Genomic DNA, 15,213 nt, shown 5'->3' with positions numbered 1-15,213 from the left:
GCCCACATAAGCTCGTCTCATGTTTGCACAGCTGCTACGATGGGCCAGTATGGTACCACTTTGCAGTTATACCAAGCCTGTCATCTAAAAAGAGATACACCATCTCCTTCAACCAGACAAAGAGATACTAGAATGACACCACTAATTAATAAATGTTAAATATTAGACAGTCACAGTATTGCCTAATAGTTTTGGTTACAAACCTGCTTTAGGTTTGCTTGAATTTTCAGTTTCTCTGTGGGTATATGGCAAAAGGTGTGTCCTGAACTGTTGGCCATTCTACATATTATTTTGAGGGCATATTTTATTGTATTATTATTATTATTATTATTATCATTATCATTATTTTACACATTTCTATAGGTATTGTATTGTCATGAGGAGAGGCAAAGATCTTTTTGATAAGCTATTATTGGAAGGTGGATGAAAAACATTACTTTGCAAGTATGCTAGTTGTGGACAGTACTTAGGCACAGCGACACTTTAAGCTAAAGGCTAACTCTAGCATTTAGCTAAAATGTTGGCATGCTAGCGTTGGCTAAATGTTAACTCTTAGTATGTAGTATACCATGTTCATTGTCAAAGTTTTAGAGTGTTAGCATGCTAACATTTGCAAATTTGGTCATAAACCAAAGTATCAAATTAAAATTTTGGACCTGATGTTTGCGCCCACAGGAAAAGTCAGGGGTTCACCAAAGTCAATAAGATTCATCTGCAGGGGAACATAAATGTCTGTACCAAATTGTATGGTAAACCTTTTAAAAGTTGTTGAGATATGTCAGTTTGAACAGACACATCTAGGGACCTGAAAAAGCCAACAGCATCACAATGAACACCAAATCTACTTATTCAATGCATTTAGCTTACCTGTGACATAGAGCACATTAGCATATTACAGAGGGTGGCAACACAGAAAGCTTCTTATTTTTCATCATCTTTGCCGGCCCACAGACTGAGACAGAATGAGGACAAGTTAAAACACAAGACAACAGGATGCCTTAAAACACAGCGTGATATGACAGGTGTTTTTAGTGGAGGAAGCTGACTGTACAGCAGTTAGAGCATCAGTGCTCATGCTGGTGTGTCACCGAACCAGCGCACATCTGTACTGACAGCAGCCACCCAGGAGACAGTGACCGTCTAGGGCTTCAGGTGGAACAATGCTGTGATAAAATGCCTTGAGACATGTGGAAAATCTGTTAAAACTGAAAATGTCACAACCACATACTCAGCATAAAGTGCATTTTATCGTGTGAGTATTCGTGCAGTTTCAGTCTTGATCAGATTTCACTCCCGTGTGTTTGCAGCTCGCCAAAGCAGGGAGCCACACCTTCACGGAGAGGAGCTTCAAGAGGAAACGGGTGTGTGAAGTGTGCAAGCAGAACATCGACAACCCCGGGGCCTTCTGCAGGGGTGAGTCCACGTCTTTGTCAGACCAAGACACACAACTGACCAGCATGGATACACACCTAGACCTGACATAGATGAGCTCACCCTGACTGCCCTCTGTCAAAGCTGACTGACAGAGTAAAACATGTTTCTTACCTCTGTGCTCTCCTTACTCAGAGTGCAAGGTTGCAGTTCACAAGACATGTGAAGCCAAGGTAAGAAAATGCTTTTCCTTACCAATTCCATCACAGATTACACATTTTACCTTACCTTACCCTGTCAGAGGTTTCCACTGTTAATATGGTGTGAGTCTAAGTGGAGTAAGCCATGTGCACTGACCTAGATGTCCGGTTACAGAAGGCCTCCCCCCTGAACTGCAACCAACCAGGTTGCTGAGCAATTCAGTTATGTGTTGCAGCTCCAGAGTCCTCAAGCACCCAAAACTCACAGTGGTAGTTCAAAGTTACTCTCTAATACAGCTTGATATGAAGGATTTGTGCTTATTAAAGAATTATATTTTGCACAATATTCTGATCAGTCATAAGCATGGTCTGTGAGAAGTGCTCCCAGGTTGATCAGATGGGGGCAGTAGTGAGTTATAAGCTGTTTCAGTGGGGGTCAGAAGAGGAGAAAACACAAGGAGCAGCACAGGCCAGGGAGATGACACCTTGCAGAGAAAAACTGACTAACATGACTTGTCTGTTTGTGTGCCTATCTGTCAGGTTGTATAGATCAGTAGCCGTGTTTTAGGATTTGTCACACAAGGCATCCCCTCTTCTCTATATAGCTTGTTCTTTTTATTTCTCTTCTCTGTTCTATTCTTATTCTGTATTTGCAGAAATATTGTCAGGGCATTAAGGCTCCACACTATTCACATCTAATGTATGAGGTGTGTGAAACAAATCTTATTTTCATGTTGCAGTCATTGTACCCAAAACATCCATCGATCTGCAGTTGAACATTAGCCAGCTGGCTAACACCGGTACATTTACAGAAATGTTGATTAATAAAATTAAATTACATTAAAGATATTACAACACTTTGCTTCTACAGTGGAGGTCGATTGCAGAACATTTTCATGTATTGCATCAGTGGCAAATGCATGAGAAATAGACCTTTGTCATTACTTTGCACTGCCATTAAACAGTCAGTCATACGGGGTCAAATTCATCACATAGGAGGCAGGGACACCAATTTGTCCGCCTTAATAGATGAGACTGCAATGCAAACTATTGTGCTTTGAGTTAGTTGCCTAGCCTTTGTTGTTTTTTGGACCTTGAGTGAATTCTTTGATCATAGGAAGACACGTTTGCGAGAGAAGTACTCTCTGTTCACAGCTTATGTCAAACCACTGGCCCTGCTCTCCTGTGACCTCGCTCACAGCAGCTTAGTGTCACACACCATTAGTGAGCCCACGACTTTGCTGTAACTGTGCTGTTGCGCCTTGCTGTCGAGCAGCACAAACTCTGAGACACAAGGTGACCCATAACTTTTACTTCTCAGCTCTTCAGGTTAGCTCAAATCCTGTGGGGTTTATGACAGGGGGAAAGTTTGCCTCTCTCCTCTTCCTCCTCCTGCTCCACACACACACACAAAATAACGGTAATGGTGTACGACTGGGCACTACCAGCTGTTGTGGCTGAGCAGCATGTATTAAAAGAGGATTATTATTTTTGTCATACCCGTCCCCCTGGTCACCACGGTGATAGCCATAAACAACTCTTGGTGGCTGCACGAGAGAGGCAGGTGCCGTGGACGAGAGTGGACATCGTCACACAGGACGATGATCAATCTGGAAGTCTGAGCGGGTAAATTTAGAAAATAACAAGAGTGCCGTAGATGCCTGCCAGTGACTGATCTGGGCGCACACACACACACACACACACACAAATAAGTGAGAGGAGAGGCAGCTGGGGAGGCAGGCTGTGTGTGTGCGTGTATTCAGTCCCATTTGGGGGTATTCATAAATAAAGAGGAACATTGGGTCAAGGCTGCAAATTGCTACAAGGCTGCTTCATGTCACGCTATGCTCTCACTGTATGTTTCTTTCTATAAGATTCTATGTGCTTCTCATATGTCAACATATTGCTTCCTTTCTTTGTCACGTCTTTCATCTCTTGCGTCTCACTGTCATCATCTTTTTTATCTTATTAAATTTCTCCTTTCTCCTGATGTTTTATAGTTGCTGTTAAAGCTTCTCCCACCTGCTCTGTGGCATTTTTTTCTCCTTCTTTTCAAGTCTTACGTGCTTTCATCAATGTGTTATGCCACCTTAGTACCATCTTCAGAACAGTCACCGCTAAAGTTCCAGTTTTTTTTTCTTGCATCGTCTTTCTATTTGTATGTCTCATCAACTGAATTTCCATCTAATTCTGCCTCTTTGTGCTACCACCACTTTATTCTGCCTCTTGTCGCTGACATCAGTGCCCTGTAACTTTGCAGGGCGGCCCTGTGTAGTGTACTGTGTGTGTGTGTGTGTGTGTGTGTGTGTGTGCTCGCGCGCAGTTGACGTGCTTTACTGTCTCTCTGAGTACGACACAGGCAGAGTGAGAGGGGAAAGCTATGTTGCATGTGCTGCTGGCACAGTGGGAGTGTGTGTTATCGTGAGGGAGGGAGGTAAAGGGAGTTGGTGAGAGAGTGAGCAGAGAGAGGGAGGGAGTGTATCCCACTCTACAGACAGGACTGCTCTGAGGCAGAGGGAAAGACTGAAGCTGCTTGTTGAAAGGTAAAAACACCCTCTGCGCTGTATTTACTGAGTTAAGCTTTGGATTTAGTTTACTCACATATTCTCAGCACACCAGTTCTGACTTTTTATGTATTTGTGTATTTGTTCTTTTCTATGGAGTAGCAATCTAACAAAGCCTCTTCACAGTGTTTGCTCTGATAATGCAGCATGTGATTGCGCATGTTATTCCATTAAAGCTGTAGCCAGAGAGCTCTTGCTTTTCCCAGAAAGAGGATTTCATTTACTGTGATTAAGGCAAGTGCAGAAAATGAAGCGGAGGCTCCTGCTGTGACCTACAAAAAAATACACAGATTTTAATTTTTAATACTACAGAGTGAATTCATAAGAATTACTTTTTAATGAGATAGTTGTCACTATATGTGCAGGTTTAGGTACAGGAAACTGTGCCTAAACCCTATGTAAAAAAAAATGTTTTGTGAAACTTGCAGCCAAGCTGTGACTGGTTTTGGGATAGATTAGACGTGTGTGTTTATGGGCATGTGTCTGTCTGCTTTTTACTCATTTATGTCAAGTGTCTGCCTACACCAGCGTACACATCCTCTCTTACTTTTAATTTTATCAAGATTTATGTAACTGGCTATTTCCCACAGTATCTATCCACCTCAACACTGTGTGTACATGTCTGTGTTGAATAATGTGGATAGATAATCATCTATGACCAAAGAGCACCTGACAGAGACAAATGGCTGTATCCCAGACACAGTCAGCTGTCCTAATATTATCTGATGGATCCTAATGTTGCGTAGTGAAATACAGATGGTGACTGTGTCTGCTCCTACTCACCAGCTGTTCTCCTAATGTCTCATGCTGATTTATGAATTGATATAGCAATTATGAAGCTATATGGACTATGTGCTTGTGTAATAAGCAAGGGTTGTACATAATAGTCTTGTCCATTAGTCCTAATTAACACCTATGGAGCTTGAACAGATCAACAAAGTTGCCTGCATAGTTGCAACTTTTCATTTACATAAACCTATGATGTAAACAGTCTTCATACAAATCCAGAATAAGTAAAGGTGACACTGTTTTTAAAATACCTGAAACTTGAGCATTTCACCTGTTATTCATCAGCAGTATGCTGATATTTATCGGTCTCGTCCTGATTTCATGAGTTTCTGTTGCTTCTCTCTTATGTGGTGACTTGAGCAACATGGCAATAAATGTCATGTTTCTCAACCTTTCCTGTTGATCACGTCTCACTGCGGGACCCCGGGTGGACATGTTGACCTGTGGTAGCTCTACGTGTCATTGGACATGAATGGGAAGGTAGAAACGGCAAAGTCGATGCAGAACTCAGTAGGACGGCGGCTGAAGTGGATGTTGTGGATAGAAAATCCTGTCGGGTGAACATCTGTGTAACTTGATTAAGGGGGTGACTTACTGATATTGCATTGTTGCTATTTATACCCATCACTGGCATAATGCACCGTGGACAAATAATTATCATGGTTAATTAAATTTTACTGCTTTACTAGTCGTATCAATAATAAAGTATTATGGGGAAAATGCACACACACACACACGCACACCAGGGTGCATGCAGTGTTTATATTTACCCATTGCTTTTCATTTCCTGTGAACCGAAGCCAAGTGACAAGTGCGCAGCAAGCCGTGTTTAATATTCCGGTAATTACGCATTTCCTATTTCATGGCGGGATCATAACAATGTCTTTAAAATAATTTGAATTTAGAAGGCGACCTTTATAATATATTTCCTTTGATAATCATGCGTTTGGATGGATATGTGATAAATGTATGTGTTATTTTTCAATAATTGGATGTTAAATGTAAAAGGCAAAAGCGCCAAGGACCAAATAGCAATGCATGTTGCAGTTATGCAATCCAGCTAGTCATTGTGTGAGTTGTAGTACAGATCCGTTGCCCGCTCTCTTCAAAATGTCACCGCTGCTGCTGCCAGACAGGAGAGTATATTTATGAGATGACTGATGGACAAATAGACAAAACAAGCCTTTAAGTGTTCTGAGGGATGTATGGTCTAAAATAAGGAGCTCTATCAAAACAGCTCTGTGAAATCTCTCTGCTCTCTGTCAGTGGTCAGCATGTTCAGCTGTTGACATCTCTCTCCCATCCAGTGCTTGCTCTCACCTTTCTTCTGCGTTTCTGTTTGCCTCGTCTCTTTCCTCCTTCCTGCTGCCCTTTTTCCCCCTCCTCCAAGCTCTGTCTATATCTCCACTCCCTGGACAGTTTGTTTTCTGCTTTGAGCCCTCATCCGTGCTTCCTCTTGTTCCCTCCTTCTCCGGGCCAGTTACATGTTGACTTGCCCCGGCTATGTGTGATGCTTATCGACGTGTCATCTGATGTTGTTTATTCAGGGGGAGCACATACTTGTATCTCACGGCAGAGATGATTGCGGTTATCCTGTTGCCCCTGGGCAATGAGAAGTGGAGAGAGGCAGAGTGTGAGGTGCTAGGAGAAGGGTAAGCTGAGGGGAGTGACAGACTGTAGGGATTTAGGAAATGGAGAAATGAGGGATCAAAGATGAGAGAAAACGGAAGAAAGGCAGAGCGATAATGAGAGAAAAAAGAGAGGGGGATGCCATACTTTCATGTGAAGCCTCTTTAACCACAGCCACGCCTAAATTTGCCCTCTGGTACCCTGGGTTATTTAGCTTTCAGTGGACTTTTTGGTCTTTTTTGTGAGACCATGGAACTTGGAATACGCCATGGTTATTTTGCTTTTCCAGTTTCAAATTGGAAGGCTTACTCACTTCTCCCTTTCCAGAGTGTGATGTAAGCTCTGAGTTGACTGTCAGAATGAAACTTGCCCCTCCTGGATGGCATACCAACGCCTGTGTCCCAAACACTAACATTTATCTCCCACTTCCTTGTAACTGACTCAGCCGTTCCGGCATATCTCTGTGTTGGATTTCCTCTCCCTGGAATAGGAGTCATGATTCAAGATGTGGCAGTGACAATGTTTAAGATTCGTGCTGCAGTCACTCTGTTGAGGAGGGGATAAGCAGCCAGAAACTCTTAAGGAAGATCCACTGTTGCAACGTAGATTAATGTTGATTAATCTGTCAATTTATTTGCTGATCAGATAGGATGTAAATGTCAGAAAGTAGTGAGAAATACACAGGGAGCAAGATGGTGTCTTAACAAAATAGTCAGATTTAGGTAATAACATGTTTGCCTCTGTGCCAAGAGTTCGATGAGAGAATCAATCCCCCTCTCATGTCACTCAATTCAATATGAAGCTGGAGCCAGCAGCTGGTAGCAAATTATAAACAGAACATTGACTTATCATCACCTTTTAAGTTGGTATGACAAACTTGTTAGCAAACAGTTGCTTATTTACACATCCAGCAGCTACAGGGCAACATTATTATTAATTTGGAGTCGTGTTTGTGGCCTCGTGAGGGAAATATCTGGCTCTTCATCTGCTAAATGTGCCACTGTGTTCACAGTCGCTAACTGTGTCTGTCTGCTGTTAGATGCTGAGAAGGTAGTGTACAGTGGGTTTTTAGAGCTTTTTCATTGAAATCAGCTGCCTGCTGCAGCTTAAAACAATGCTATGAGAGTGGTGGTTGTGAACTGAAAGAGTGAAGTTGTTAGCCGGACAGCTAAACAATGACCTGAAACATGCTATGAATGACGCCTTTCACATTAGTCAAATTGTTTTCACATCTTCATTTTATACACTGTTGAAATAAAAATATCATATATAGCTGGTGGAAGGTGGATTTTCTTTCGCCGTTGGACAGGGCCAGGCTAGCTGTGTTACCCCCCGCTTACAGTCTGTATGCTAAGCTCACATTCGACTGGCAACAGCTTCATATTTATCCAACCAACGTGAGAGTGGTATCTTCCAATCTGCAAAGCCATTTCCCCAACAGCCAAAGTTAAGCAGAAAAAAGCGGCACATTCTCACATTTGAGAAGCGGAAACTAGGGAATGTTTGCCACTTTTTCTTGATAAATGAAGTGTAACTTATTGAACAGGGCAAACTGAACCACTAAACAGACCATGCAGTTCGCTAAGAGTCAGTCCATCCCTGAGGGTGGGCTCGGGTGCTGTCATTGGCACCTCAGTAAATGCTTGCTGACGAGCAGGACAAACTGAACCAGATGGCTCCGTTCCCTGTGGCTCCAGCATACAGTCCGCATGCATTAGGGAAGACCCTGAGGCTGGCAGAGCTACCAAAGACACATGTATGCAGTCTACGATTGTGTGTGTGTCTGTGTTTGTATGTGCGTGAACCTAGGTTGACCAGCGCTGACATCCTGTTGCAAATTGCTTCCTGTTGACTCTGGTGTCTTCCTCCTCTCCCTTTATGCTGCATGTCAGTGATCTCTGCCTCTAGGTTCAACACTCTTCTTCTTTTGTACACATGTGTGTGTGCGCATGCTTATGTTTACGCATGTACCCACATGTGTATGTTGTGTCTGTCTCCTACTGTTCCTTCCTGGAGCCGACCACTTTATCCACTTAACTACCATTATTAAACCTATTAAGAGAGGAGCTCTCCCCTATGGCTGAATCTCTGTGCTCTTTCATTTCCTACTGTAGGTTTTATAACATGTTTGTGATCTGTCTTTGTACATTTACACACTGGACAGCACAGATTGTGCTCGTGCTGTGGTGGAATGTGAAAAGAACTGACTGACTCAGGCGAATGTGAATATAACAAACCAGAATCCACTCAAGATACAAGAAATCGTGGATATTAACAAATAATAACTCTAGTATGTTAGTATGTTGGCTGTCTGTCTGCCTGTATGAGACCTGCATGACAATAATCACATAATGACGTCATCTTGTCAGTTCAGCAGTAGCTTATTTTGTTCAATGTTCTCTGCCATGTAGTAACCAATTACAGCATGCCCTTTTCCCCTTCACTCCCCTATTTACTCATTCCTCCCTGGCACGCATGTCTGTTGTATGTTTCCCCTCTGTTCCCCATCACACGCTCTTCAGCTGATGATAAACGGGGCAACTTTTTGAGAAGTGTTGCTGGGCAATTTTGCTGGTGGCATGTCCGACTATGTTTTGAACGAATAGCGGCTGTGTGGGGCGGGTAGCGGAGTGGTGGGGGAAGGGGATTACGGTAGTAATCTTGTTACCACTGATGGCAACATTGCCCAGCACCATTGCTCTAAAAGTTGCTCCGTGTATCATCACCTTTTAAAGTCACTGTCAGTCTTTCTCTGTAGCCCCCCCTGTACTTATCAACATGTAATGTTCCAGGTGCCATTGCTCCTCTTGGAAATGTACAACACTAAAATAAGTTAAATGAACTGAAGATACATGATAAGTTGTGTTCTGTTTCAGAAACTCATTCATCTTAATAACAGCACATAAATGACCATCATGGCAATTTTTAAGATTTAGCCAGTTAGCAACAAATGAAATAGGTTATTAGTGTTAATTTTGAACCTTCCAGGCAGACTTTGGTCTCATTTAAGAAAAAATACAGTACAGGATCATGATGCAGCAGCTGCGGCAGGCCCTCACATTGTTAAAAATGAATTTATCAAATGTTGCCTCAGTTTTGATGTCATTTTAACAACGTTGTGTCGGTGTCACCGGCATGACGAAGTGATATGCCCACAAGACACGCAGATATTCTGCATCTACTGAACAGAGACAAAAACAAATCAACCTCAACTGTCAGGGACTGTTGATGGAAATCAAATACCCTTACAATTAAATTTCTCTGGAGCTGGGAACAAAACTTGATTGACAATCAGTTGTAGCGAGCATTATGTGCCTTTATTACTGTCAATTTTAGAGCAAGAATGGTTTACAAATGAGTCCTTAAAACCAACATCTACCTGGATGTTATACCACCAATCCAAAATTTGAAATGAAAAATGTAGTAAAGAAAACAATTTAGATCATTCCTTTGGTTTGTTCTGTCAACATAAAACTTCTGTTGAGTGTTTTTCTGCACAGTCGCTGTTGTTTTCCTGAGGCTGTTTCAGCGGTAGATCACTGTGATTGACAGGCATCTGACTTGTTAACCTGTTGCCTGACACCTGTCAGCACTGGCCAGCACTCAGCCACAGAGGGTAGCTCTGCTGTCAATCAATCTCATGGGCTACTTCAAAGGTCAGATGCTGACAGGGTGTCACCTGTCAAGGTTTACAGTCGGAGCCCATAGGTGTGCTGTGATACTATATGTTTGTTTACATTTCTCAGCTCATTTCCTTCATTTTCCATGTGTTAGGTTATTATTAATGTATACATTTTTTTTTTTCCACCTTGTTTTTATTCATTTGATGTGATTGGCATTATAATGAGACCATCAAATGAGTCGGAAAACACGCCCCTGACATACCAGTTTTCAACTAGCTTGTCACTGCTTGTCAGGGTCAACTGTTGCTCCTAATAAACAACCGAGTCTATTTGTATACTAGTGGCTGTAGCCCGTTTCAATGTCCTCAGCTTCCCTCTGTCTCTCTTGCTCTGTGTGTACGTGTGTTTGTGGTTTTGGCAAGTTGCTGTTGGCTCACCAGCAGGCCACAAGGACTGCACGCCACATGTAGAGTCTTCCTCCACTAAAGTTTGTCCGTCTCTCTCCCCTCTTCCTTCTTTACGAGGCAAAAAACAAATCAATCATTTTTATTGAGTACTTCTTATTAAACTGAGCACTTCTGCTTATTCGACTATCTGGTCACCACAATAAAAACCTGTTAGTTTAACAGTGTGCGAAAATGTCTTCAAGTTCTTTACACATTTTAAGACGTGTGTGTAGGTGTTTGTCGGAGTTTGTGTTTATGTATATGTCTGTTAGTGTGTACCTCCTGTGTGCATGCGTGTGCGTGCGTGCGTGCATCACTAACCCATCATGTTGAACAGCCAAATCTGTGCTGACAGTCTCTTCTTCAAACCAGCTGCTGCAGATGACACAAAAAGTGAGAATGTATCTTACTATCCTCTTCATCAGCTCTTCATCCTTCCTCCTCATCCCCCCGTTCTTTCTATCCCTTCATCTGCGCTGCTGGAACGGCACCAAGAGCATTAAACCAAACACATGACTTGGCATGTGTTTGGTTTACTCCCAGTTTGTATGTGTGTGTGTGTGTATGTGCGTGAGTGTGACTGCTGCAAAAACCAACTATGTGCTTTTTTTCTTTCAGGTGACTCCCACCTGCACCCCAACACCAGACCTGGTAAGTGCCTGTACATGTACTTGAGAAAGTAGTTTTATAGTATGTAATGCAATCAGTCTTTGCAGTAGAGTTACTCTTTGACTCTCTGACTGTTTCTCAGCACGGCTCCACTAAATCCACACCACAGAAGAAGAGAGGCTCCCTACCAAGGTACCACAAAGCCTGAATCACACATCATTCAAGAGAAAATAGGGACACAGAAATAAAGCTCTGACTGTCTTGCCGGATGACTGTTGTGGCAGCACTAAAACAATGACTTTTCTCTATGTCCAGGAATAAAGGTGTGGAACAAGTGATGGAGCATGTGATGGAGCGCCACTATGACTTTGACCTCACCTACATCACGGAGAGGATCATCTCTGTCTTCTTCCCACCAGACCTGGAGGAGCCACGGTACCGCAGAAACCTGCAGGAAGTGGCCACCATGCTTAAATCAAAGCACCAAGACAAGTTCTTGGTCAGTCATAAAACTGAAAACATAAGGAATATAAACTTAATGTTGGAAATTGTCTCCTAAAGGTGTTGAATAATTGTGCAACAGTCAAATTTCTTACAGCAAATGAAACAGGTTTTATTTGGGTACTTGTGTAACTATCTATAAAGGTTTCTGCTTTGAGTCCTTACGTGTGATAGATTGGGACTATTAACTACCATTATCTTCCTACCACTGTTTCCTTTGCGTGCATTTTTTTGTTATACTTTTTCCTCAGTTTGTGATTGATATTTAAAAATACATTTGGGTTATCTCCTTATGTGTCTCTGCCTTTTCCAGCTACTGAATTTATCAGAGAAGAGACATGACATCACCAGACTTAACCCAAAGGTACAAGTAATTTCATCTTTAAAGATGACACTGCTTATGTTACCAAGACACAATGGAGATACACTCAGTACAAGTGTGATCACTTTGTATTTTCAAGGTTAATGGACAAATCTGAAACAGCTTTCCTCCTCTGTGGTTCAGGTGCAGGATTACGGCTGGCCTGATCTTCACGCCCCACCCCTGGATAGGATTTGTGCTGTTTGTAAAGCCATGGAGACCTGGCTGATCTCTGACCCCCACAACGTGGTAGTTCTCCACTGCAAGGTCAGTGCAGCCTAAATCCACATCTGCTTGCTTTGCTGTGAGCAATTTAAAACAGTGGTGAAAAGCTAACTTTGATCTTTGTTCCGGCAGGGGAACAAAGGCAAGACGGGGGTCATCGTGGCAGCCTACATGCACTACAGCAAGATATCAGCTGGGTAATCTGCGTCATTATTAATCTTACAAGGCACTCAATGTACACCAACACGTGTAAAGAGCAGTCATCCGTGTTGAATTTACGCCTGCCCTCGAAGCTGCCTTTTAATCAAGAAAAATCGGACCCCTACCTCTAAAATTGCTGACATGCATCACCAGAGTGAAACACTTCTCCTGTACTAAAATCAAACCTTACAACTACACCCTGGTGTCTCAATAATTTCAGTTATATTTTGTTGTTGTCACGGCCAAAACCATCTTTGATTCCCTTCAGTGATAGTTTGGTCAACGTGATCACTGCAGTGCTGCAACTGACATACATTGTATTATTCAATTATATGCAGATTATTTTTTCAATTAATCATTTGATCTGTATAATATCAGAAAATTGTGAAAAATGCCACAATTTTGACAAAGTCGCCATATTTATATTGTTGGTTTTGTCCAAAAAGTCCAGTTCATTATTATAAAGAATAAAAAAACCTTTAATTATTTAATATGAGAAGCTAAAACCAATGCATTTTTGGGATTATTATTTAAAAAAATAACTCTCAACACTGTTAATTGACTAATCAATCCTGTTCCTCATCACTCTCCTTTCTCATCTTGATTTTTGTTGGCAATCTCTAACATGGGAAATGGAAATGTCCAAAATGCCAATAAAGAATAGATTAAATTGGTAGGCAAAGTCACCAACAACCATGATATACCCCAGGCATACACATTACTCATTACCTCCAAAAGACACTATAACTTCCTAATTTTTGCTTGCACAGATCTGTACTAAAGCATTGATCAATTCACTTCTGTCCACAGAGCGGACCATGCTCTCACCACCCTAGCAATGAGAAAGTTCTGTGAAGACAAAGTCTCCTCTTCCCTAGAGCCCTCTCAGAACAGGTGTGACACACTCATAAATCTTTGTATAGCCTCCTCTGCCATACATCACTACCTGTGCTGCTTCTGCTGTCATCACCTCAGCCGCTCCCTGCTCGCATCACATCATTTTCCCACCTCTCGTCTTCAGGTACATCTACTACTTTGGCGGTTTGCTATCCGGTACCATCAAAATGAACAGCAGTCCTCTGTTCCTCCACCAGATCCTCATTCCATCACTGCCAAACTTCCAGGCAGGAGGAGGTCAGTATTACACACACTAATCTTGTATAATAGCTTGGAGTGCTGTTATGGTAATTGTTAGCTTTGAATAGTGAACAAAAAGTATTTAACAGCATAAAAGAATGAAAAAACAATGAAGCCTTTGTCCCTCTATAAATGCTTCCCCATTTTTACTGTTTTATCCTCAACTTATTTCTGTATCCTCAGGTTTCTACCCTTTCCTGAAAATCTACCAGTCTCTACAGCTGGTCTACACTTCAGGCATCTAGTAAGTACAAGGCCAGTTGTCCAGTTGCACTGTGTGTGACTGTGCAGACGCCTTTACTTTCCCTGTCCAACTAACAGATGTTGTCTATACAGGCCACTGTCTGTGTTTAGGTGTAGGCTGGTCTGTGCTTATGTTAAAGCTGATGTTGTTTACAACTGTTTTACCCAACCAAGACATGTTTGACTGGTTTTATATGGTTTCTTTTTTTGTTCTGTGTGTGTGTGTCCAGTGATCCCCAGAGCTCCAGGGCAAGGAAGCTGTGTGTTACTATGGAGCCAGCGCTATTATTAAAGGGGGACATTATGGTGAGAAATACATCACTGCAATAACTGCAATACCTCAAGTGTTATTATACACTTTGATAACTTTGCTTTTAAGTGCTTGATTATTATTAAACCACTTAAGCTACAGATCCTCTGAAGACTATGAAAAACATGCTTGCTTAATTGTTTTCTTACGCTGTCTTGCATGTCTTTCTGACAGGGAAAAAACAAAGGCCTTAGTAACCTAGAGAGACACGTACTGTGGGTACTTTATTAATCTCGGAGGGTAAACGCATTGAAGACAATCCAACAGAGCAAACTAATATAACAAACATCATATAACCATTTTGTCCCGCTTGTCTACTAATATGTCAACACTTTGAGACATTTTATTTGAAAGGAGCTTTAGTAGTTGTTTGTACATCACACTCATACCTGCATCCTTCTCTGCAGGTGAAGTGCTACCACCGGCGGAGTCGAGCATCGGAGAGGGAGGTGGTGTTCAGAGTCCAGTTCCACACCTGCACTGTTCACGGAGCCCAGCTGTGGTTTGGCAAGACTGAACTGGACCTGGCCTGCACAGGTATAAAAAAACAGAAGCTCACTAGTTTCTGAGGAAATGTACGGAATAACAAGTAGGTGCAGTTTTACATTTTTGGACAGTCATGAAGGCACCACAGAGGAGAGTAGTGTGAAGGTTATTTATGCTACCTGTGCATAAGGAAAACTAGGTTATTTAGACTTAGTACTATATTGTAAACTTATGGAAACCCCCTGCTGTATATTTCTATTCTTTCTTTAAAATGGTTCACATGGCTGTATAATTCAAGACCCCCTTGTTTTTCAGACTATTGTGGTGTTTGTGTGTATTTTGAGACAAATATCAAATGACAGTGTCAGTTTAAATGAAACAGAAATACAGCAGCTCTTGTCTCATGACAAGTGCCACATGCCACCACGTCTCTTTGAAGTGTTGTAAGTGTTGTAAGAGTGAAAGCCAGAATCTTTATTTTTTGACTTTGACTTTCCACTTTTGCTTGAATGTTTTTA

At 42.0% G+C, this 15,213-nt stretch overlaps 1 protein-coding gene and 1 long non-coding RNA gene across 3 annotated transcripts in view; one reads left to right on the top strand and one right to left on the bottom strand.

Moving 5' to 3' along the window:
- LOC123987322 (tensin-2-like) overlaps positions 1 to 15,213 on the top strand; it is a 30,564-nt gene that overhangs the window by 7,999 nt on the left and 7,352 nt on the right. For both annotated transcript variants that reach the window (XM_046076092.1, XM_046076091.1), the window contains exons 2-14: positions 1,308 to 1,413; positions 1,567 to 1,604; positions 11,241 to 11,273; positions 11,374 to 11,423; positions 11,547 to 11,730; positions 12,046 to 12,096; positions 12,238 to 12,360; positions 12,451 to 12,515; positions 13,330 to 13,413; positions 13,541 to 13,653; positions 13,840 to 13,900; positions 14,130 to 14,205; positions 14,617 to 14,746. In XM_046076092.1, the coding sequence (XP_045932048.1) occupies positions 1,308 to 1,413; positions 1,567 to 1,604; positions 11,241 to 11,273; positions 11,374 to 11,423; positions 11,547 to 11,730; positions 12,046 to 12,096; positions 12,238 to 12,360; positions 12,451 to 12,515; positions 13,330 to 13,413; positions 13,541 to 13,653; positions 13,840 to 13,900; positions 14,130 to 14,205; positions 14,617 to 14,746 (1,114 nt within the window). The remainder of the gene's footprint in view (positions 1 to 1,307; positions 1,414 to 1,566; positions 1,605 to 11,240; positions 11,274 to 11,373; positions 11,424 to 11,546; positions 11,731 to 12,045; positions 12,097 to 12,237; positions 12,361 to 12,450; positions 12,516 to 13,329; positions 13,414 to 13,540; positions 13,654 to 13,839; positions 13,901 to 14,129; positions 14,206 to 14,616; positions 14,747 to 15,213) is intronic.
- Positions 9,852 to 11,889, bottom strand: LOC123987326. Its single transcript, XR_006829091.1, has 3 exons — positions 11,610 to 11,889; positions 10,944 to 10,997; positions 9,852 to 10,691 (listed from the first exon to the last, which is right to left on the bottom strand). It is a non-coding gene; the product is annotated as an uncharacterized LOC123987326 (long non-coding RNA).

The sequence above is a fragment of the Micropterus dolomieu genome, linkage group LG18 (assembly GCF_021292245.1).
Source record: "Micropterus dolomieu isolate WLL.071019.BEF.003 ecotype Adirondacks linkage group LG18, ASM2129224v1, whole genome shotgun sequence".
In the NCBI taxonomy this organism is placed as follows: Eukaryota; Metazoa; Chordata; class Actinopteri; order Centrarchiformes; family Centrarchidae; genus Micropterus; species Micropterus dolomieu.
This window is presented reverse-complemented; position numbering and strand designations above follow the sequence as displayed.